Genomic DNA, 26,281 nt, shown 5'->3' on the forward strand with positions numbered 1-26,281 from the left:
TTTGTCTCTACCACAATTACCATGGCATCAACTGAACCCCTTTCTCCAAAACTGTCTGTCCAAAGGTGGTGCCATTATCTTGTCCCGTGTCAGAGGTATGGGTTGTATGGAGTCGGGCTCCTTCCATGCCTACTTAGAGATCATGTCAAAGAGCTTGTCAATGGGTGGAGTCTCCCAAGCATTACAGGGTCCTGTACCTAAAGCCTCCAGGAGAATAGATTCCCTCCAGCTTATGGATGGAAGATGTCCAACCACTTCTCTAAGGACTTCTAGGATGTCTCCCAAGATTACATCTTCAGAATGAGACTGTGGGGACCTTTCACCCCCACTGAAATCAGTGTCTTTGGTGAGAGTCCTGTGGGGAGTCTAGGTACTTCCACGCCTTCCTCCTGTGTACTTCCTCAGTGGGATGTTCTGGGGAAGTCTCTAAAGAGAATCAAAATTCCTTGAGCTAGAACCTGCAGTTTTGGTACAGAACGTCCCTGTGGAGAAAGCGGAGGCTCCAGGTGCTGGGACATCATAGTGGAATATGTAGGATCTGACTGGGAAGGTTCCGTCAGGACTGTCAAAGCAGCAGACACTCTTCAAAGCCTCGAAGACAGAGCCTGAAGGAGCTAAAGAGTGTCTGATCTGAAAAGCAGGCTTCCAAACCATCCCCTCTCAATTCACCACCACGGCCCCATGGAGGAAGTCAAACTGTCCAGTGCAGAGGCGTCAAGGAACAGAGATGGCTAAGAAAACTCTCTGGATCCAAAAAGATAGGTCTCAGAGACAATGACTGATCCAAAGATAAGAGATCCTCGGGTCAAAAACTGTCGGATCTGGATGACTGGGAAACTTAAGGCAAAAGGATGGTGTTAGAGGATTTTGCAGGGATGGTGTGGTGGAAGGTTGTGTAACCTGACCCACGCAGAGGGAAAACCAACCTGCCCCTGTGCTGACAGCAGCTTCCTCACCACTCTTTCCACACCTGCTGTGAGGCTTCTCAAAGAACGAGTAGAGTAAATGGATGGGGAATACTGGCTTCTGCAAAAAAAAAAGGTGACTGAAGCTAGTCAGGTACTGGGTCAATGGAGAATATCTGGTACAAGGACAATAGTCTCCAAAGGTTCTATCAGATGATTTTGTCTGATCAGACTTGGATTGTGCCGGATCCACAAGTCATTTTGGAAGTTGTAGGATCCAAGGCAGCAGTCGGATCCAGAATTCTCATCTTTCTGATTCAGGGTTGAGATCAGAGGTTTAGCAATTCTTTTCCAGGAAGACTCAAGGAAGATTTTGACAAGGTGGAAGGCTTCAACTTTGGAGACTGATACGGTTTCTCCAAACGGGAAACCTTTTAATATCAATTTTTACTTTGTTAAAGCTCTCGAATTAAATCCGTAGCAAATCATGTAATCTTCCTGCAAGGGTCAACAGACCCAAGCGGTACACAAAGCGTGTGTGCATCCAGGCACAGCAACTTATGCCCACATTTGGAGCATTTCTTGAAACCCGCAGACTTATCAGTCATCATGCAATATCCAAGTTGACAATCCAAAAACTAGAAAGTAAGTTTTTAAACAGGGGATGAAAAAGTAATACCACCAATGGTATGAAGAAATACAACTAGATCATAACTACAGATAGTATCTAGCAGTACTAAGTACGAAAAAGAAACAAGAAGATAGCAGCAGCACAAGAGAAAAAAATTACAACACACTTAAGGCAGATGGAGAAAGGGATGCAAGGAAATACCAACAATGGGCAAGGAAGAACAAACAGCAGAAATGCTAGCCACAAACACTAAAAGCTAAAACTAAAGAAACTGCTTATTGGAAATAATTATGACCAAACACTAATGCAGCTTGAGAAAAATTTGTAGACTGTGTCCAATAGCTAGAAGTGGCAAATGAGATCAGAGGTATTTGGGTAAGGTGCATTGTTGGTAAGGGAGAAGCTTGAGAGATCTGGTGGCTGTGATCTTTAGCATCAGCCAAGTCAGATCCAAACCCACTTGACAGAATGAAGACTGACATCCGATAAAGAAGTTGCTCCAGATGACTACTAGATAGAGTTGCCAAGTAGACTTTTGAAAGAGGAACAAAGTTAAGAATATCTACGTGAGCTAGGGACTAAAGCAGAAAGACATGGTGCTGTAAGAGATTCTAGTCTCTAGATGACACCCACAAAGTTGTGGTAGCTTCTAGAGATGTGCTAACTAAACTTAAGTGAATGAAATGTAAGTCTAATGGCCATAAATGAGAAGGGAAGGAACCACACAAGTCAAAGTGAAATAGAGATCAGATTTGCTACAAGTATAGAACAAGGGAGTCCTGGATGGGCATAGTATAAGGAAAGAACCTTGGTCTTTCTCATGGTGACATTCTGGCCTGTTGTAGTAATCTTTTGTTTTGCTTTCCAAATAAACCTCCAAGAAAAGATATGGGATAGCAAATGAGTTCAGGCCAGGAGGTCAACAGCATTGCAGGTGCATCACACAAGTGGGATGCAGAAGTGGTTAGTAATTTGGGAGATAGGATTTGCCCTAAAAGAGGTTTCCAGACCAAAGGGTTGAGCGACCACTAATGTGGCAGCAGACAAATTGCAGAGTCTAACCAGAACTGATGTACAGCTTTACCATACAATTCAGATACCAGTCACGCAGTGGTCAATACTATTAGCAATACAGACTTCAAAGTTAAATTTAGAACTGGCCAAGTTCAAAGGGAGGTTGAGAACCAAGCTCAAAGTAATCTTCTTTCTGGGTGGTTTAAGCAACACCCCCTTTAGAAACTGATCCAAAGAGAATGGAGGGGATCCAGTGGCAAACAGGCTGATACGGCTGAAAGGTGTACCTTTATTAAATTGTACATCAGGCCAAAATTGAGCAATTCTCACAGGTACTAAAGAATCAGGAGTGGACCTAGTTGAGATGGGTCCAGTCCTTTATTTTGGCACCATCAAAAAATTCTTGTTCATTTTGATAAATGGAATTTCGTAGTACCAGGTTTTATTGCCCCCTTTAATACTTGGTTGTCCTCAAAAGTAGTGCTTAAATTATCAAAAACTTAACCAAATAGGCTCCGATTTTAGATATTAGGATGAACTGGAAATTACTTGTCCTGTGTTAGCAAGCCCACCCTGAAAAATTCTGATTACAGTTTATCCAACTGTATGAGAAAGGAGACCCAGAGTTGTGTGGGCCAAAAAGGGGGTCACCAGCAACTCAAGTCCTTCCTTATTTTTGAAGAACTTTCAAAAAAGGAGAAATGGAAGACACAAAACATCCCTTTTCAAAAAAAAAAAAAAAAGCCATCCATCTTCCAAGCATGTTTGTAAGGTGTCTTAGAGTAGATATTTTTCTATTATCTGTTGAGACTGGAGGCAAGCAAATCTGCCCGAGAGATTCCCCAGTGGTGGATCTGCAGAAGACCTTCCTCATTCTATCCATTTGTGAGGGAGTGATCAGCTCAGGAAGTAGACACTATTCTCCTCTGAAGGAATCAAGAGTGATGAATTACTATGTCCCAGACCATCACAAAAAAATAAACAAAGGAACAAGACCTTGCGGCACTTTTTTTTTTAAAGACCACATTACACTAGTGTTGTCAGTTACCAATAGAACAGTCAATTAAGACCTTTTTGGGACATTCAGAACTCTATTCTCTTTTAGGTTAATGCAACTGCACCTGTGCTGTGGTTCCCAATTTCCATATACCTTCACACCCTGAGAAACCGTAACCCAAGTAAAATGGGAACACATCTGTGGCCACTGTCAGAGGGGCTGGGAGGAGAGAAAGTGACACCTATGCTGGTTAGAGCTTATTTTACGAAGTAGTTGACTGGAAACAGAGTCCTGATTTTAGGAACCACTGGATCTTTCTCATGTGAAATGCAGCATGAGGGACCAGGATGTAAGAATCTGTGAAACCTACAACTCTTAGAAATCATCATGCAGTGAACATTTTCCTGAAGATAATATCAAGTACTTAATAATGGTTGCATCTTTTCTGCAGGAAAAGAGGCAGCCAACAAGTAGGTGGCTTAAAGACATCCCAGGCAAGCCAGTCTTGAGAAGTTCAGGGTAAATTCCAGGTTGTGGGGGCACAAACTGAGGTTTTAACAGTTATGGCACCTTACTGGTTGAGGCACAGATCAGGCAATCTAGATAAGGAAAAAGTGTCTTAAATGTCTTACGGCAGACAAGGGCATACCCCTGGAATCTTGGAATGGTAGAAAATCCAAAGGGCAAATATTTAAATTGATAATCCAAGCCCACAAACCAAAGAATCTTGTAGGATGCATGGTTCTTCTGAATGGGAATATGCAGATAACCATCTTTTAGGTCTAAAGTGACCAAAAGGCTTGAGGGAAAGCAGTAATACAGTACAAAGTTTCAAATATCTTGAATTTTGGAATATGCTTAAAGTGGTTAGTCTGAATACATTCAGACAGTCTCTCCAGGTGCCATCTTTCCTAATACCCAGAAAAAGTAAAGTCATGACTAAAAGTCACCCCCCTCAAACTGATCTGGGGGCAATGGCTCCATGACCCCCTGAAGTAGTTAAGTGTGAAATGATTGGAGGTATGAAGTAAAGCTGATCCTTACAGTTAGAAGAATTCCTGAAGAAACTGGGAAGGACGACCACTGGAGTTTGTACCTATATTTTAGAATATCTAGTACCAAACCGTCTCTATGGTTATAATATTTGTCATGTAGAAAAGCAAGAGAAAGGTTCCCTTGAAATCCTCAGAAGATAAAGGTGAGAAAGAATGGAAGGGATACATGGTCAAGATACATTTTTCTTCAAAAGTTGGATCCCAGAAAACCCATTAGGATCTTCTGTAGTCTCCTTGCCACTCAAACTGCACTCAGGATTTCTGCCAACCTGATTTTCAAGGTTTACAAAAAAAAAAAAAAAAAAAAAAAAAAAAGGGTCATGGATGGGAGGATTATTTTAAACTTTAGAAACTGGAGAAAATAACTCCCTGCATGAGTGTTTTTCAGCCTTTTGAGATGGTTCAAGCATTACCAAATGTCCTTGTCTAGAGGGACAGTTAACCATTACATCCTCAGGAAAGGACTAATCTTGACACCTTCGGATAACAGTACCAGGTGCAACTGCTCTAGAGGCAGCATCCACAGCAATGTAGCTGCATTTGATACTATGCTTGGTACCAGAAGGTTAGAATTAAGTGGGTCCATAAGATTAGATTTCAAATCAAAACTAATTGGATTTAATGAAGTGTGTCCTACATTACTCAAAATACATAGAAGGAACTTTCTCAAGGAGGTTTGGCAATTAACAGCTCCAAAAGTTAAGGTGGCAGTATACACTGTCATTCATCAAGAGCTCCATTCTTATCAGGAAATGAACTATAGGGAAATGTTCCAACACCTTTGCCAATATCCAAAAGTGACAGCAAGTCAGCAGAGCAATTTTTGTAAAACTAAATATGAAAATCCAGAAGTCTATAAAACCTGTCTACCTCTTTAGGGTCCAGAGTTCAGGAGTTCAGAGATGAGACAGCTGAAAAAAGAAATTATGTACTCGCCATAATGTTCCATCAGAGTAGTTTTGATTTGCCTTCAACCTGTGGGATACGGATCCGTAACTGATCAGAGCCGGCAACTATTACTAGCATCAGCTCAGAGTGCGGGGATCCTCCTCTTACCCATAATACACCTCCACTGCCTTCCATTCCCAGATGGGATTTGCTGAACATATACTGAGAATCAGACCTGATAATACACGTGACCTATACTGCAGCCCATTAGGCTGATCATGCACCAAGGTCTGGCGAAAGGGAGGGAGGGATGGTTGAAGACAAATGAAGTACAACTACTCAGATGGAATGTTATGGCGAGTACATAACTTCATCTGAAGTAGTTTACTTCATTTGATCTTCAACCTGCGAGAGAGTCCCCAGCTACTAATTTCCTGGGAGGCCCTCATGCAAGGGTATTCCAGACCACTGCGGAATCAAAGGATGCTCTCCTTCTGGAAGTCGGATCCAATTTGTAATGAGAAATAAACGTACGAGATGAGGACCAGGTAGCTGGAGAACAAATATCATAGGTTTATACTAGGCTATCTGCCCTAAGGCATTTATAAGCCTAGCCCAAGGTTTTGTGGCTTACGCCACCCCTTATGTTAAAAAATACTGTGCCCATTAGTTTGTTGTGCCTCTGTCCAGCAGTGACACAGATGATTCCAAAGACACTAGACCAAAAAGCCGCAGATGTAGCCATGTAGTGGAATGAGCTTTCACCGGACCTGGAGGAGTCATGCCTCTGTCCTTATAGACCTGCAGAATGCATGAAGAAATCCATCTAGCTATAGTGACCTTGGAGATATGTTTCCCCAAAAAGGGTTGGGTTTATATGAAGAAAGAATTGATCAGATTTAGAATTTTTTTTTTCCTGTGTAAATAGGATTGTAACAGTCTATGAACATCCAATATGTGGAGTTCATATTCCATCTTGTTCACAAAATTAGGAAAAACACAGGCAAGTTTATAGTCTGGTTGATACCGACTGGTGATGCCACCTTAGGCAGAAAGGATGGATTGGTCTTCTAGCAGAGTTAAGAGCCACCAGAAAGGCTGTTTTCCACGATAAAAATTTTAGATCTGCAGTTGCGGCAGGCTCAAAAGGCAGAGCGACCAGAGCTTGGAGAACCATAGTAGGGTCCCATGGGGGAACAGGATCTTTGACCGGGGGGGGGGGCATGAAAAAAGGTGCCTTTGATAAAAGCTTTACACAGTCTGGAAGAAGGTAAAGATGCAGAATTCTCACCCACATGAAAAAGGGAAATGGCAGCCAACTGAACTTTGACAATAGAAGAACTAGCTCCGTGCTGGAAAATATCAGCTAGAAAATCAAGAATAGTGGAAAAAGGAGCCATGAAAGGGTTTAAACTCCTTGGAGAGTCCCAGAAAGAAAAATGTTTCCACTTGCTGCAATAAACTTTCCTGGTTGAAGACTTACATGCAGCTACCAAAATAGATCTAACAGAGGAAGACAGTCTGGGAGTCCTAGCAATCATGGGAACTGGAGCAGCCAAGCCGTGAGCTTCAGGCTGTCCAGATTCGGATGAAGCACTCTAAAAGGGTGTTAAATTAAATCCTGAATGGGATCTTGGATCCAAGGTGGAGCCAGAACGTGAGACCAAAGGAAGGGAAACCATAACTGACGAGGCCAGAATGGGGCAATGAGGATCGCTTTGCTCCCCAGTCGACGAGCTTTCTGCAGAAACCTTTGAATGAGAGGTACTGGCGGGTAAGCATACAGAAGACCAGGAGGCCAAGCATGAACTAGTCTCTGGGGGACTCCCCCGGCAAGGGGTTCAGAGCGAAAAACTTGTTGCACTTCACATTGGAAGGAGATGTGAAGAGATCATAGCAAGTTTGACCACACTCACTGAAGATCTGTTCTGTTACTGACAGATTCAGAGACCACTCGTATGGCATCAGAATGGTCCAACAGCCTGTTTGCTAAAATGGACCATCCCGGAATGTGCATTGCGACGAGAAAGTGAAAGTGACTGGTGGAGATCGCCCATTCCCACACTCTCTCATGGCCTCGCGACAAAGGGGATACGAACTGGTCCCTCCCAGTTTGTTGATATACCAGACCACCAACATGCCTGACTGAATAGCAATTGCTCCCAGAGGAAGAAAGGCATGAAGGACCTGCAACACTAGAAGGACCACCCTCATCTCTAGGACATATGTGCAAGCTGGTCTTTATGGGGGACCACAGACTTTGGTCTGTCCTGCCAAAACAATGACCCCCCCACCAGAGTTGGGCAACATCTGTGGTCACTGTGGTTTGGGCCGGGGATGGAGCAAAGGGTTGTCCCTCTAAAATGTTTGGACAGCTCATCCACCATATGAGGGACAACCAACACACTACTTAGGTGGGTAGGATAAGTCAATGGTAGTTCCAACAGGGTCCACTGAACCACTAGAGTCTACTGAAGAATCCGCATGTGTAGCAGGGTACATGGAAGTTAGTCGCCACCATCGAGCCCAGGGCCCTCAATACAGATTCTGTTTTTGGAAGGTGAGAATGGCAGATCAGGGAGACATGCATCCTGAGGTTTTTAACTCTCTCAGAGGTCGGGAATATTTTGCAATGAAGTGCATCTGTCCTGGCACCAGTGTAGACCATCACCTGCACAGGATCTAGGAGATTTGGATGTGTTGATTGTGATGCCCAAACTCAGGGCAAGTGTCAGAAATTAATCCTTGGTTTGGGAAAGTAGACGCCTGGTGGGAGCAGTGAGGAGCCAATCGTCCAGGTACGGACAGACCTGAATCCCCAGGTGAGCCACTACAACTGCCATCACTTTGGTAAAACACCCTGGGGGCTGTGGTGAGACCAAAGGGTAGGACTTGAAGTTGATAATGATGGACTCCTACCCGGAAGCGGAGGAACCTCCTGGGGCTTCTGTGCATTTTTATGTCATAGTAGGCATCCTGGAGGTCTAACTAGCACATCCAGTTGCTCTCTTGCAGGTACGGCATGATGGACTTAAGCGTGACCATCCAGAATGTCTCTTTGGCAACAGGCAGGTTCAGGATAGAGAGGTCCAGATTGGGCCTTGGGTCCGTTTTCTTTGGCACCAAAAAGAACCTAGAGTAGAAACCTAATCTGGACTGATATGGGGGGACAGTTTTGATGGCTCATTTTGCTAGCAGCTTGGAAATTTCCTGTGCTGCTGCCTCCCTCTGCGTGGGTGGAACGTCCGAGAGTTGTCTGTGAGATATGGGAGAACCCAAGAAGGGAATAGAATATTCTCTGGATATGATTTGAAGTACCAAGCTGTCCATTGTTATGGACTCCCATGCTGCTGGGTGCAAGGACAATCATCCCAGTTTGTGCGCATACAGTTTTAACATATGCACTATTTACACTTTGCATATAGGTGCTAGTGGATATGTTTAGCGATGATTTTTATAAGCAAATATAATTCATAATGTTATTAACATTTGCATACGATTCTTTTTGAATCTTTTGTGAAGTGATTTGGTTAAACTCGATCACATGATGATCCTGCTTGTTAGTGAAATGTTATTTAAATGGGCTTGTTGAATGTTATTTATAATCTGATGAAGTTGCCTTAAGGAAGGCGACGAAAAGCGCTTTATTAAATTTATCTTATAAGATACTTGTATACTTTTACTGCATTGGACCAGCGTGCCTGAAGTCCTCTGCCTTGTGTTTGGTTTTACAGTTTTATCAAGTTTGTGTACAATGAATATCCAACCCAAGGATCACAACCCCCTCCCTTAAAAATCAGCCAGCCGCCAAACCTTTAAAGCATCTTTCACGCAGAGTAGTGGCCACCTGAGTAGGAATAAAGGAATTCAAGGAAAGCTATGGTAATTAACTTCAGAGCTTTCTTGCTTCAAAGTTGAAACAGAACAGGACCATGTCATTCAAACTCGGCAGATTGGATGTTAAGAGTGGCTACTGCAGCAGAGACCTACTCAAACATCTACTGCAAATTACTTACTGTACTAGGTTCTTCATTACATTATTGCTGCAGTAGCCTAAGCTATATGGGATAAACAAAGCTTAGAGAGTAGGTCAAATCAAGAAGGTCCTGAAGAAAAGCCTCAGTAAAGCCTACTCTGGATCTAGAGTAAGATTCCAGTTTGTAACGTTGAGTAAACATGTGAACTGATGACTAAGTTGCTGCCGCTAGTATATTTCTAGAGTCCTCCTTTTTCCAAAATGCCAAAGTAGCAACCAAAGCCTAAGAGTGTCCTAACTTTGCCTGAAGTGATGTCATCCATATGAGAACAAAGACAGATTTAGATACTGCTTGCCCTTTTTCTTACCTTCAAAAGGACAAACAGCTGAAGAGCAATCCAGAAGGTCTTAGTTCTAGCACTGTAGTATCAGCATTCCCTATGAACACCCAAAGCATGGGAAATTTCACCTTATTTCTGGGGTCTGGAAAGAACAGAGATATTAATGGCCTGGTTCAGAGTAAACTCTGAAACCACTTTTGGCAAAATGTTAGTTCACCACTATTCCTAAGAAAACAAGACAATTCACCATTAAGACCCATAACTCAATTAAGACTATTTTGCAAGATAAGAACTTAAAAGTCTGTCTCTTGAACAGGTTTAAAAGGAGACCGCACAAGCTTCTCTGGCACAAAATTAAGAACCACAGAAGGAACCACTCAGTTGGTGGAAGCACATGTTAAACAGTTTCAAGAACAGTTTCACTGAATTATGTAGAACAGGATCCAAGTTCAGAAAAAGTAGAAATGCCTAAAAAGGTGAAGCTTAATGGAAGAATAAAAAAGGTAATCAGAAGTCTTGCTTCCATAGTCATCTGGGCCTGCAATGGGTAGTGGTTCTTAGAATGGCACCTAAAACATTTCCTCCACTTCTCCAAATACGATTTCTTATATGGTTTCTTAATGTCTTGCAACACCTGTTGCACACCCTCAGAAAAAAGGTGCCTACAAGAAATTAAAATCCCATCATTCAGGCAGTCAAATAAAGTTGAGGGTTCAAGTGCTATCAAACAACCCTGTCCTGTGTGAGCAAGTGTATCTTGAGGAAAACTGTGGTAATAGCCCCTAGCCAATTTCAGCAGAAGGAAGAACACCTGGGCCAAAGGAGTGTTATCACCAAGGTCTCTGGAGAATCCATCTGATTTTTCAAAATAACTAGTTAGAGAAAGGGTGGAAAGGTGTACCGGAACACTTACTACCAAGGTAACAAAATACATCAGTCTTCCAGATGTGAGTGCATGCAATCAATTAACAGAAATGTATTCACTACTGCAGGAGCCATTCTACATTGGTTGGAGGCAAATGGATTTGTAGTGTTGTCCACAAAAGGCTGCATATCATTACTGGAGCCTTCCTGTGTCCTGACAGTGCTCTTCAAACTATCTGGAGATATATAGAGCAGAGTACATTTTTCTGGCACTTCAGATTTGTGTACAATTCCCAGAAGACCCGTGAAGTCTGTCATAGGATCATAGGAGGTTAAGCTAATGACCCCAAGACCCTTACAAGCCTAGCCAAATTTTACCCTTATTTCCACAATCAGCACCTAACACCCTTGTCCAAGAGGGACATAGGTGGAACCCCTAGGGTGAATTTACAGTTACTCATCCAATCGTCCAGATTGTGTCTGAAGAGGGCCAATGAGGTGTGCTGCTTGACATGAAGCAGGAGTCTTCCAAAGGTGTAGTAACCTTTGGGAGACCAATCTGTCCTCCCAGCAGGTTCTATTAATGTCACATACTAGGTTAGACCATTAGAGCGATTAACCCATGTACCATCTAACTTTCAGAAATGCAGCATTTCCAATAAAGCAGGGTCAAAGACTGCCTGCCTTATATGCAAGGCAGAGATCGCCTCAGAGTAGTCTGTATGAAACAGAATAAAGTGACAGTGATTTCAGTCGATCTACATATGGCAGATGTCAAAGGCCTTGAATTTTCCTTGAGGAACCTTTGTGGTCTCTCCAATTGCTGTAGAGGCTTGGAAGGGTACATACCAAAAGGGGCACTGTACTCCCATTAGCCTAATAAGGGAAGAGTACAGGAAGATAACTTTCTGGAGGCAAAGCCCTTACTTATGAGATGAGCAATACAGAACGCCCTTCTTACCACTGTGGAGACATGGAGATCAAAAAGGTGAGGCTGATGTCAACCTGTGTACCCAGGTCACTTACCACTGAGTAGGTACTTAGGGTGTTACTGATGTGGTAGTTAGCAGGATCATCTTACCAAAAGGAATAAACTCAGTGCAAAAACATGTATTAAGGTCATGACTTTGGCATCAGTCATTAGTTTGTGTAAGACCCTCTTGTAAGATGTTGATATAGTTTGGAGAGTCTATGACTGCTCCCAGTTTGTGGTAATCCGCAAACTTTGTCAGCCACATAACTTTAGTTTTAGCTTGCACTTCTGAAAAGTGGATTCCAAACAGTAGAGGTCCCAGGACTGATCCCTGTGGAACACCACTGGTTACAGGTCTGCTATTGGAGGTGGAATCCCTTATTTTGACTATACGGGTTCTATCGGTGAGCCAGTCAGTGACCCATCTAATGGTATACAGGTTGATACCTAGCGGGGAGAGTTTGCCAATTATGCTTGAGTGGAGAATAGTGTTGAAAGCATTGGCTAAGCCTAGGTATACTGTATGCACAGATTTCCCCTCATTAAGGGTCTTGGTGACTGTCTTGAAGAAGTCCAAATTTAACAGGCATAATCTGACAAATTGGAATTGAGTAGGGTCAAGTATTTGGAGTTTACCAATATCTTTGTTAAGGTCCATGATGATTCTCTCCATGGCCTTGTAGACAAGGCTAGTCAGGCTAAAAACAGTCCTTTTCCATTCAACTAGGACAAAGCCAGTGCTTAGACTGACTGAAAAGCGTACCCAATGATGTTGCTAATTCTTGTTTGAGCCCATGTAGGAGGCAGCCTGGGATGTTATCAGCTCCCATGAATGCTGCGTTTTTTATCTCAGAGGGCATTTACAACCTGCTCTTTAGAAATACAAGGTAGAGGACCAGTGGTAGTTGTCTTGGGGTAAGTGTGGTGGGAACAGGGAGTGAAGTTTTCACAGAAGCTGTTGGCTAACAGGTTAGCAATGTCCACAGGCTTGGTATTAACTAAAACTTCAGCACAAATCTGGGCCTTTCCTTTCAGGTTACACATGTAACTAAAGAATGTCTTATGGCCGTCATTAATTGAGGAAGCTAATTTGGATTTGTAGTTAGCCTTGAAGGACTTCAGCTTAAACAAGCAAATAAGTTAGCAAATAGGATTTCTTGTGAAGTGTTTACAGTTTAAGGCTCGCTCCCTCTTACTCACACAGCAACTTCTTCCTCTTACTGTAAAGCCTGTTAATGGCAGTTGCCCACCAGACAGGTTTGCTCTTCCTTGAGGAACTTTAGTCCTGTCACGTACAGATGAGTCAATGCAGTTCTTCCAGTGCTTGTATAAAGCATTTGTGTAGAATGCTGCACAGGTCCATTATGACTAGCAAAGGACCCAGAAACCAGAGTGGTAGGGATTGATGAGCATGTAAAAAGGGCCACCATATGTTTGATATTTATTGCGTTTCAACATGTCCTGCCTGTTCCAAAAGTTTTGATCCTTTACTGGACACAGCCCCTGCCAATCAAACCAAGAGCTTCCCAAATCACGGGACTTAACAATTTTGAAAGGATTGCCACTATCAAGCAGTAGTCTAGGTGCAGAAAAATGTGCAAGCTCTGCAACCTGCTGTGGACAATTACTGAAACTAGGAAGTTCAAACACCCTGGGAGCAGCAGACCGTCCAAGAGAAAAAGAATTGCAAAAACCAAACTTGTGGACTGAGACATAAGCAGCCTTTAAATCTAAAGTTACTAGGAAATTGCCCTGAGGAATGAAAGGCAGCAGACAGTTTTGGAACGTTTATGAGAAAGCCAAGAAAGAATATCTAGAATGGGTAGCCAAAAATCTCAGTCTTTGGCACCAAAAACATGTTTGAATAAAAGCTCAGCTCTTTCAAAGAGCAGTACCAGACAGAGGATGAGGGAAAAACAGGGATATGATTGGAAGGGAGTGGGGGAATCCACCCAAAAAAGGAAGGACTCTCCCAGACAATGGTAGCCTTTATGAATGATGCATGTCACCCAAGAATCATACATTGCCAAAGAGGAAAGTGAAAGCACAGAATTAAGGACCACTTCACAGGACTGCCCAAATGAGGAGGAAAAAGAACAGAGACCTTTTTCAGCCCGACACGGAGCTTGGGAAGTAGGACCCTTGTTCTTGGATCCACATTACCAGTGACTTTAAGCTTGCTTAATGGAATTCTTCCGGAAAGACTAATTCTGTGATCTGAAAGAGGAACTCACAGTGGGGAGGAATGTCTAAAATGATGGCTGAAAAAATATGGGTAACTCAATCTGAAAGGGGAAATTTTATTCCAAGAACTTTCACAACAAAGACCTATACACTAGCTCCTTAACAGATGCAAGGATAATTTGCATATGTGGTAAATTAATATTTGCCTACAAACTCTTACACAATTCTAGTTTATAAGTTACATTGGACATAATTTAAAACAGCTTAAACACAAAACAATCAGGCTATAAATGTTGCTTTATATGCTATGAGGGCATAACTACTTAAACATTGGTGATATAATGGAACAAATCACCACTTCAAATCAGAGACAATAAGAACTTAAAATCCCTCAAGAGACAACTGGATTTGCGAGCGGAGAACAAACTGTTTGATCCAGAATCTTATAGTCAGTACCACTAGGCAGCCAAAACACGTGTACAACTTACGAACTTATGCTTTGAGATTTCTCCTGGTCTCTTGACAAAATCCAAGTTTGAAAGTTTCCAGTTCGAAAGTCTAAGGTGGAAGCACAAATCTTAAATAAAGCCAAAGCTCTACCCATTCTCACAAAAATGGAAGGATAGCAGCTGCAACAAGTTTAGAAGAGTATGAAATAATCACCACTGGATTTACTCTAGAATTAGTAAAGCTTATACAAGATCCCCCTTTCTCACAGATAATCTAGCAGATCTTCCAAGATAACACTGTCTAGGATGTACAAGCTGTGAAACAATCTCCCAAAGCAAGTAAACAATGGGGAATAAGAGCCTTCCAAGTAAATATTTCAGTAGCAAATAATGTCATTTGAGATGGTAAAATATCTGTTCTGAACAAGTCCCTCATTTTAATAAAATTATCCGAAAAAGCACAATGTTCCTACAGCAGAATCAAAGTAGTAACTTCCTTGAAGGTCAGAATCCCCAGGACTAGGAGAGGAAGTCTGAGCAGCAGAACCCCAATGCACAGGCTAATCCCCTGGAAGAGCAGGATCAATGTCTCAAGGGAAAGCCAATCTCTTCAGTTTCAAGAGGAGAAAAGTCTGTATTAAAGACCACTAAAGGTTTATTTTCAGCATTTCAAAGTGTAGGCAATCATTCCTAGAAAGATTTTTTTTTTGGTGGTGGTGGTGGTGGGGGGGGTTATCCCTTGCACTTTTTCCTGGGAGAGCCTTGGAAAAAGGTAGGACTATATAAACAGTCCGTTCCACAGGAAAAACCTCTCAGCAAGTGCCAAAAGGAATATCTCCTAGCTTCTTCCATGGTGCTAACAAAGGTGGCTCTCCCCATTCCAGTAAGGGTGTTTATCTGTAGAGGACAGGCCAGCCTTACATTAGTCAACAACAACCCAACGAGCAACACCACAGGGACCAAGACAATATGAATAGTCTGAGTAACAACTCATTGCTGCAGTAATCTCATTTCCAAGAGCTGAGGCACAAAATCTGGACTAAATTTTTGAACAGCCTCCCTATTAGCACTTTGCAGACTGGAGAGGAATAAAATTACTTACTAGGGCCCAAGTTCATGTTGAAGCCAGAGAAGTCCCTAAAATAAGGCAGAACAACAAATACCAATATTTAATACAACACATCTGAAGCAAACAGTAATCAAAATCTCCACAACACCAGCTGCCTCATATGGGTAAGAGCTATCTAGTAAAAATTAGTGTGCGCTTTCTTACAAAGCAGCTATGGAAAGAGGGAGCCTACTTACAGGAAACCACTGCACTGGAGTTAAATATACTATGTGTCACTGCTACTTTTTTCTAGCATTGAAAATAGAAGGCGATCCCCAACAGGGGAAGTCTGCCCAGCCAAGAAAGATTAACTGAATGATGACCAACGAAGCACTGAAATAAATCTTTTGGGACAAGAATGTTAATTTGGCACTATCTGCCCTATAATACTCATGTTCTGACACAAGAGGCAGCATGGAAGGTGCCTTAAAGCTTTGGAGGTAGCCCAGTCCTTTGCAGGACATCCCACAGTTTAGGCTACTGCAGCAGTGATCCTTGCAGTCCAACCACTATATAAAAATTTGTGTACACATCCAATTTATCATCCAAGTCCCCCTCTAGTAATTGACCCAACTTTGCCTGCTTTTTATCACTACCGTACTTAATATGCTCACACTAAATACCCTTGCTAACCTTTTAGTAATAGTCAGTAGGTCAGCTAAAGTCTTTGATAATGAAGTTGCATGCTGTTTTTAACCCGACTTGAACTTCAGGTAGCCCATATATCACTATGTCATTTGTTCCAGTACATTAAGCTTCACCCCACCATAACCTTGAACCTATTACTACACACACTGTGGGTAAAAAGATTTGCCCATTACTTTATAGGCTCTGCCTTCCTTCCACACAGCCAAAAGGATTATTTCACCTTTTTATGCACATTCCTTAGACCAAACATTTTTTAACTTGGTACAAAATGCCACCTGCATTAAATATATTTTTATTTCTACAGTACTATTACATAGATACTGGTTAGGGATCCCCTCCAAAAAGCAACTACTACTTTCCGCCATTAAAGTCCACCATGCCATTTTTGAGCAAAAAAATTGTACTCCTTCAGAAAGTGACCCAATATATCTGCTGCAAAACAATAGTATGTACAAAACTTGGCAACACAAAAAAATTTACCACTTCCACTCCCTTGAACTAGTCACAATCTTTACGATCTCCTAAAATGTACTTCAAAAATTTTCCATCTATATGTCATGTTATTTGCCGATAATCATCACTGCTGCAGTAGCTTAAGATACATGGGTTCCATCCTGCATAGGACAGAAGTGAGGAAGAGGTTTTTATTAGAGAAGTTACCTGGTACCAAAGAAAAAATAATGCTGGAGACCAGTTATGAACTGCTCTTTCCTAAACCAATTTATGATGGTGCCAAAATTCAAAATGCTTTTTGCTATGCAACCTTTTACCTCTTCATTTGAACTTGTTGGCAACCTTAGACTTAAAATAAGCATCACATTTTTATCCATCCAGACTTCAGATGTTTAAGGTTGTGTTTTTGTATCAGTCAGTACTTTGACTTTCCCTTTATCAATGCTCTTGAGCAGCAGATAGCCCAAGGTGTCTTGCTCCAGTTACAGCACACTGCAAGTTACACTGTATCCACATTCTGTATTTAGACGACTTGCTTATCTTTGTAGTCTCTTTTTCAAAGTGTCAGAAATTTCTCACCTGAGTGAGAGATGTATGCAGCCTGGATTTCCAAGAAAACATTCAAAACTTTGTTGACTCCAGCACACAGGATAGTGCTCTTGGGATATCTCATTGAGACCTCAGCACAAATGCTTTTCTTCAACAGAAAATATAAATCTACAACTCACCTAATCAAACAAATTATTTTAATACAAATACTTCAGCAACCACACTAGTCTCAAGTTCCGTATCTGCACACATTTTTAATCTTATTACCTAAAAAGGTACAAAAACTCTTCCGAATAAGAAATGTTCATTTTTCCTCTGCCCTTGTTAAATGCATTGACCCATCCACAAATCTTCCCCAACACCAGTCTTGTACCCTCCCCCACCAAACACACACAACCATTATATTTAAAATCACTGGAAACAGTGGTTCTAGACAAAATGACAAAAATAAACATCCATGAAGAATCCCCGCCCCAAGGGAGCAAGAGAACCCTATGCATCTTTACAAATGCCACCAAATCTGAACATAAATTTCATAAACCCAAAAGCAAACAAAGCCCTTGTCAAATAATTCTACGCCGGCCTCTGAACTTTTCCATATCTAAGCTTTTACTACTAACCCATTATGGTCGTTTTTCTGCCCATTTAGTTTCAGCAGTGTACAAATCTACACTACCACTATCTGATCTACCAGTTCTGGGATTCTTGTGCATATTTTGCTAATGTAGTCAATAAAACCACCTCCAATAAACATTCCTGAAGGCTTTATTTTGCCATTATAGTCATAGAAATAAAGCTACCACCAATAAACATATTCCTGAAGGCTTCTGATTCATCTTCCCCTTTAAAGCACACTTGTTCTTTTTACCAGAGTTGCAGCACTGAAGAGGTGAATGACCATCCAAACTAATGTAGCCAATGTTCCCACTACTATGTCAAAATATCAGTTTCATCTATCCAAGAGCATGGCCTACATTTCTTTAATGGGTGTGACAAGGAATCTTGTGTGGTATGCAGAAACACCAATCCCACACTCCTCATGCAAACTTCTATACTATCTCCCTAACCTTTGGGAAGTGCCCATGGCCACATGCTCACATCATTGCAAGCCCACCCCCCTCCAGAAATGTATAATCCTAGTTAGCAGATGACACAGGGTCAGGATACCTAGATTTCTTTTCTCCCTCTGAAAACTGCTGCATGCACTCCCAGGCTGGCAACCATGGTCCAAGGGCAACACCAATCATGGGGGTTGGAGGAAAAGTGGGGCACCAACCACCTGCAGATAGTAATCCTGCTGAAAAAGGACAAAACTCAGCATCATTCACACATGGCATTAAAGGAGGAAACAAAATGCTTTCAGACAGTAAAACTATGACCACAAGACAAAAAAAAAAAAGTTATTCTGGAAATAAGTGCAATACAATTACAGTACTACACAACAAACGTACTTGTAAGGTAATTTAGACAATACAGGCAATTTAGCTGTGGATGCACACAATACTTTCTTGCATCACCTGTGACTACAGAAATACCTTTCAACTGCCCCCGATTTTGACTAAAGTTTCAGCTCTGTCCTTCTTAATCCCTACTAGAGAGTGGATTTGGAGAAAAGCAGATGAATTGCACTAAAAATTACAATAAATAGTTAAACGTTGTTACTTCAGAAAATGTATCAGTTAATATTCTTATTTTTCAGGGTCTTTAAACATGTCAGTAATATTATTTTAAGTGCCCCAATTGATTGAGGGCTATGAACACAGCATATCATAAAAACAGAAGCAAGCAAACGAAACCCATAAGACTTAAATATCTGACTCAATTTATATCAAAAGGCAAAAATCAACTGTTCTCAAGTTAAACGTACAACAGCTACACAACTGCGGTTCACATGTACTGCATTTTACATATGAAAATCAAATTATGTGACCATTTAAAGTTAAAGAATAAACTCTGGTATTATAAACATTAGAAAAAAGCTTTTCCAACTTGAACATGCCGAACTCCCCAACGCACACAAGCCAATGACCCAAATTCAAACCAAGCTAAATATCCTAGCATTTAACTGCTCAAACTCCCTCACAACCTACACTCATGCACAGTACTCAGTAACACAAACACTGTTTTCTCAAAGTTCTTCATCTTCGACTGGCTCAAAAACATATGTCCAACTCATACTAAAGCAATTTAATCCACTTAACATCTACAGTACTACAATCTATCCCCAGGTAGCCACATACAATCCAGAAATGCCCCCCCCACAACATCATCCCACCACCCAACTTCAATATAAAATGACAGCAATACAAGTCTTACAAAATTTACATCAGTAAGAACAAATTGAAATCCCAATCCATTATAGACCCTCATCATACAGTCATCCCAGCCTTTTAAAAGAACAAAAGAGTACCCCAAAAGACCAAATCATTCAGGATCCACTAATGCCTATATACAGCAGCATACTCCAAATAAAAGCTATGCATATAGCTGTATGAATCATACCACATAAAGTGGGACTTTACACAATGATCAGCTACATTGTATCAGCTCACAATTGCATTGCAGACATCTAATCATACCACTTAACTGTCAAGACTTTTGTAGAATGTCCAGATTCTCATTTTTGGTCTGTCCCTCAATTTTGTGAGATTTTCTGGCAAATCACTGAGGATGACACGAATTTCAAATTTTATATCCTTCACAAAAGGCACACTAGCAACTTCCTAAGCTTATACAAGAGCAGTATTTTAAATATACCCTCACACACTATTTTAGACTTGCCCAGAATGTGTGCACTAAAAAGTTGTGATATGTAATGAAACACTATACTAGCCATTGGTGATATGTAATGAAACACTATGTGATATGTAATGAAACACTATACTAGCCATACAAAAAAAAAAAAAAAACGCTACACTAATACACTGTAGCTCAACTAGCCATTACCCATCCCTGCCCCATATCATCAACTTTTATCAAAAGTTGTTAAGCATGTCTGAGCACCAGGGCCTTAACACACAGCACATCATTGCACTCAACCTATCAGGGACACAAAAATATTAGCACTACTAGCTTGAGACATTAACTGAGTAGGAGCGTGTGTATTATACATTTTCCAAAATACAAGTCAATAAATAACAGTAATTAGTTACTAAATGTAACTAGCGACATTTTCTCCAAAGATCATTAGGTTTAGGAGGGATTAAGACAGACAGTTAAAATTAGAGCCAAAATCAGGGACCGCGCAGAAATCATACCTCTCAACTGTACAAATTTTCACAGAATGTCCAAATTTTGGCCTCATTTTGTTGGTCCATTTTTCATAAAACGGTAGTTTTCTGCCAAAAAGGTGGTAAATCATTAGAGACTGCAGTTTGAAAATAATGCCCGACATTTGAATTACAGACTTTATATCCTTCAGAAAATTCACGCCAATACAAAGCCTGTTATTCTATCAACCTAAGTTTGCAAAAGCAATATTTAAAAATTGTTCCTATTTTTGGGCCTCTGCCCCCCTTATTTATAGCTTTATCCAGACTTGTTGCTATATGAGGTTGAGAGGTATGGTTCAGACGTATGCTGCGCATGGCACTACAGTGGGGACCCTACAGGTTTTTTTTCGGAATAAGAAATAAAATACTCAATGATCAAGCCCAACTCAGATACCCCTAAACTTCCTTAATCAAATGTTAAGGAGACTTTCTAATATACAAACTGAACGTAACTTTCAAATCGACTAAGGTGGCACACAAGCTCACGTTTAACTACAAAACGCATGAGTATACGAGAAAACTCCACACCATCAATCTAAATACAACAGCAATACCACCTACTGACTGCTGCTTGTTATCCAATTCTGCTGCGCCCTCACATAGTGAACAAATATAGATAGCCACACACACATTTTATATATATATATATATATATATATATATATATATATATATATATATATATATATATATATATATATATATACATACACACACACACATACACACACACACACACATTAACTGCACGTCAATCGCAAAATATGACAGCCTAGTTGTAGGAATTAACGGCGCTGCTTAACAGTCTCCAAAGTGTCATACAGGCTACGAAGTACCACAACGTTCTAAGTCAATCCGCGAACTCTACGTCACCAACTTATTAGACTTCTTTTTTCATCAAAAATGAACTATTCTGCACCCCCCCCCCCAAAAAAAAAATAATTGAAGTCCCCATATTTGATGCAAAACTTTCTAACTACTCAAACGCACTGCTTCGGGGCACCTCAACCGTTAAACACATCCATGTAAACTATAAACGTAAAATAAACATGCTGTGATCAACAGCATAAAATCAAACGTCCTAAAGTCTTCAAGGTATCCCCCACCAAGAAAGAGGTGCCCCTACACAACCACAGTAGCAATGTGTAGGACAGTTGTTTAGACAACAAACTTTAGGCAGGCGAGAGATAACCCTTACCTGATCTACTGTCTCGATTCTGCAGATGAAAAGGTACAGTAGCACGCATCGGTTGAGGGCCAGAGCCTCCAACTCGACATATTTGGGGGGAGGTGGTTTGGCGAACCCCACAACCACCACCACCACGCATTGCCATATCTAACAGTGAAAACACGTCTCGACTCCAGTATAAAGCAATTGGGCTCCGCCTGCAGACGGAACCAGTAACATTAACCCCAGAAATCAAGTACTGTACTCAGTGCTCCCCACGACTGTGAAATCCAACCCCGACTGCAGACAGAGCCCCACAAGTCCAAACAAAGTCCCTTGCTCGTGACGCACTGTGTCACGCTTAAAAACTGAGAAAAAGTTCAATCGAACAACCTAGCAACCCTAAAAAAAAACTACCAACACTGTCGTGAAAACTACTTGACGTGCACACCCCAACTAGCGTCAACTACCTCAGGTCCACCTGCTAAAAACACTTTCCCTCAGAAACTTCTGAGACACCAACTGACAACACAAACAACCTCGCGCTACAGTCTTTTTTTTTTTTTTTTTTTTTTTTTTTTTTTTTAACTTCACAATGGGTAGGGCTTGCACCTTACTACAGTCTGATTGGCTCTACGTACGTTCCACTAGCCATTTGCAAGTTACTAGTGAAGACCTAGACTCTCCATTCACCTGTCATCATTAGTGAACAGGTCATTGGTCTATGAAAGTGGCTGTCAGTTCCCCTGCCCCATTCTTGAAACCAACGGAACACCGACCAGCGGATCTTACCCAATTAAGCTAGGTGGACGGGTTTGCTCTTTTCCACGCTGTTTGCTTCACGTTTTTGTAGAAAGCAGTGTTTTAATTTATTTCACCTTAGGAGCCAAGCTCACTGTAAGTTAATGTGTGCAGTATTAGTATGCAATTAAGCTATTTGTTGGCTAAAACACACGTTTTTTCAGGTATGAGGTGCTACTAAACATAAAATGCTCATGCAGGCAAATGTGACGGTGATGACAATACGCATCTGTACTTTCTGCTGCTGAAGAGAGACTGGACCAAGATGCAGCTTAAAAATGAGTAACATCCAGCTTGTGGTTCTAAAAACGAGCGAAATTATCAGCATTCATTACTGGACATGGCAGCAAATCTGTGAAACTTCTCATCTCCAGAATGTGGAACAACACTACCTGTCAAAATGTGAAACACTTGGTTAACAACTTAATGGTTAAAATTAGTTACTTGTACAAAAATTGTTTTGATGAATTAAACCGGTTCGGTATTATTTGCTTGGGTAGCAGTTAAACAAGTTTGAACAGTGAATGTGATACATACACTTTCAGCGTGGAACAGTGAGGAAGATGGACTTTTTAAAACTCAAAACTAGGAACGCTCCTCGTAGTGTGGTACAGTTAAGAGGCACCCTCGGCAGACTGCTGGACACAGGAAGGGTAGTGCTAATGGAAAGTCATTGGCCGACTTTTCGCAGAACAGTCCTGATTTACAGTTGTGCCCTGCTGCTAAAAGTACACGTAAAATGGAAACTAGCCCGGTACTGTTGGAAAAAAAATGTTTTAAATGTTTGCTGACATACAACATTTTTAACACTAAAATGGTGTGCAACAGTATTTTTTTGTAATAAAGTGAAAATAAAAATGTTTTGCCCTTGTTGAACTCGTAGTTTCTAACACAACATTCCACATATCAGTTAAGGTCTGTCCCACGTTCATTAGTGCTAGTTAAGTTATGAACTGTTCCTTTTTGTTTTATAGTGCATTCTAGATGTTCGTATCCATCTATCTGTCTGGCTATCTATCTTTACTTTTTATCCATGTTATTTAATAAATAATACAATTAATACAAACCCACGTACTGTTCCCACCCACGTTGGGCATATAAAAGAGTGGCAACCCTTCATATTGGCTGCTTCCATCGTGCACAACAGATGTTTACCAAAGACAAATTGGACCAAATTCAGGACTCCACTATATACATATGTATATATGTGTGTGTGTATGTGTATATGTATATATATATATATATATATATATATATATATATATATATACACTCTGTCAACTAGTAATTTGGTCAACAGTGTGATATGTTTAGCTGTTTAGTTGAGTGCACTTTTGTTTTAGTGAACTTGTCTGTGCAAATGATTCTTGCGTCAAAAGGAGGAGGTACAAATTGGGAAGGTAAGTGTGTGTACATTTGGTTCTAATGTCAAACGTTTTGCATGTTCTAAAAGTTTCAGCAATAGGGTGTGTGCAAGTATTTGCTGGTTAGGGTCTGAGTAAAGATTAGGGTAGGGGACAGATTAAGTGTTGTGTGTGTTTGTGAGGACGAGTGAATGTGAGTGGTTGTGAGTCAGGGGTTACAGTAAAAGGCTAGGTAAGTGGATACATTTAGTGTTTGTGTGTGTGTGTGTGTGGGGGGGGGGGGGTTCTGTCCAACTATCTTGTGTAATGGTAGTGTTACAGAAAGGGCTTTTGTAAGTTAAGGTGTAGGGCTAGACCTTGGGGCAGGTTAGGGTTAGCATGCGTTATTAAGGTGGTGCAGGGGGCCTGCACCTTGGGGAGTTGAGAATTCCTGCCTCCTGGATGGATGGCATCATCACCCCTGTTGGCTGCAACATAATCCTGAAGAGTTTTGATACTTTGTCCCTCAGCCTCCAGAATGTGGCCAGAGCCCCTTGAAGGCCAAATGGTAAAACTATATATTACTACTACTTAAAATCAACCATGTAGAATGCTGTTTTCTCTTTATCCGTATTGTTCAAAGAGATTTGCAAGTATCCCTTTGCGAGGTCCGGGGTGGTCAAAAACTTTGCCTCCCCCAGTCATTTTACCAGCTTGCCCTCCCTAGGTAAAGGGTAGCTATCAAGTTTAGAGATATTATTTCTTCTTCTTCTTTCGGCTGATCCCGTCAGGGGTTGCCACAGCAGATCAACTGTTTCCATTTCTTCCTGTTCTCTGCATCTTTCTATGTCACACCAACCACCTGCATGTCCTCTCTCACCACATCCATAAACCTTATCTTAGGCCTTCCTCTTTTCCCGTTACCTGGCAGCTTCATCCTTAGCATCTTTTTTCCCAATATACTCTGCATCCCTCCTCAGCACATGTCCAAACCAACTTAATCTTGCCTCTCTGGCTTTGTCTCCAAACCTTCCAACCTGGTGTGACCCTCTAATATACTTATTCCTAATCCTGTCCATCCTCGTCACACCCAGTGCAAATCTTAACATCTTCAACTCTGCCACATCAAGCTCTGACTCCTGCCTTTTTGTCAGTGCCACTGTCTCCAACCCATATAACACAGCTGGTCTCACTACCCTCTTGTAGACCTTCCCTTTCACTCTTACTGGTACTCGTCTGTCACAAATCACTCCTGACACTCTTCTCCACCCACTCCATCCTGCCTGTACTCTCTTCTTCACCTCTCTTCCACACTCACTATTACTCTGAACTGTTGATCCCAAGTATTTAAACTCATCCACCTTCGCCACCTCTACTCCCTGCATCCTCACCATTCCTCTATCCTCCCTCTCATTCACACACATATATTCGTCTTAGTCCTGCTGACCTTCATTCCTCTTCTCTCTAGAGCATATCTCCACCTCTCCAGGGTCTCCTCCACCTGTTCCCTACTCTCACTACAGATCACAATGTCATCTGCAAACATCATAGTCTACGGGGACTCCTGTCTGATCTCGTCTGTCAACCTGTCCATCACCATTGCAAATAAGAAAGGGCTCAGAGCTGATCCTTGATGTAATCCCACCGCCACCTTAAATGCATCCGTCACTCCCACCGCAGACCTCATCGCTGTCACATTACCCTCGTACATATCCTGTACCACTATTGCATACTTCTCTGACACTCCTGACATCCTCATACAATACCACAACTCCTCTCTAGGCACCCTGCCATATGGTTTCTCTAAATCCACAAAGATACAATGCAACTCCTTCTGACCTTCTCTATACTTCTCCATCAACACTCTCAGAGCAAACATCGCATCTGTAGTGCTCTTTCCTGGCATGAAACCATACTGCTGATCATTAATCATCACCTCCCTTCTTAACCTTGCTTCCACTACTCTTTCTCATAACTTCATGCTGAGACTGATCAATTTAATCCCTCTGTAGTTACTACAGCTCTGCACATCCCCCATATGCTTAAACACTTTTTCTCCATCCCTCAGGCATCCTCTCACTTTCCAAGATTTCATTAAACAATCTAGTTAAAAACTCCACTGCCATTTCACCTAAACACATCCATGCTTCCACAGGTATGTCATCTGGACCAACAGCCTTTCCGTTCTTCATCCTCTTCATAACTATCCTTACTTCTTCCTTACTAATCCACTGCACTGCACTTCATGATTCACTATCTGCACATAATCCAACCTTCTCTCCCTCTCATTCTCTTCATTCATCAGCCCCTCAAAGTACTCTTTCCATCTGCTCAACACACTCTCCTCGCTTGTGAGTACGTTTCCCTCATTATCCTTTATCGCCCTTACCTGCTGCACATCTTTGCTAGCTCGGTCCCTCTGTCTAGCCAATCAGTACAGGTCCTTTTCTCCCCCTTAGTGTCCAACTTTTCATACAACTCTTCATATGTCTTATCCTTAGCCTTCGCCACCTCTCTCTTTGTCATGCACCTCATCTCCTTATACTCTTGTCTACTTTCTTCATCTCTCTGACAATCCCACTTCTTCTTTGACAACCTCTTTCTCTGTACACTCTCCTGTACCTCTTCATTCCACCACCAGGTCTCATTGTCCTCCTTCCTC

General features: G+C 41.5%; 1 protein-coding gene across 1 annotated transcript in view; it reads right to left on the reverse strand.

The window, feature by feature from the left end:
• Positions 1-22,019, reverse strand: part of FAM117A (family with sequence similarity 117 member A) — a gene marked incomplete in the record, with an annotated part of 933,427 nt that extends 911,408 nt beyond the window's left edge. Inside the window, 1 exon segment of the mRNA XM_044055073.1 lies at positions 21,506-22,019. Within this exon segment, the coding sequence (XP_043911008.1) occupies positions 21,506-21,641 (136 nt within the window).
• Between the last annotated feature and the right edge of the window lie 4,262 nt (positions 22,020-26,281).

Source organism: Protopterus annectens, chromosome 13.part0, assembly GCF_019279795.1.
Source record: "Protopterus annectens isolate FY-2018-M chromosome 13.part0, PAN1.0, whole genome shotgun sequence".
Lineage (NCBI taxonomy): Eukaryota > Metazoa > Chordata > Ceratodontiformes > Protopteridae > Protopterus > Protopterus annectens.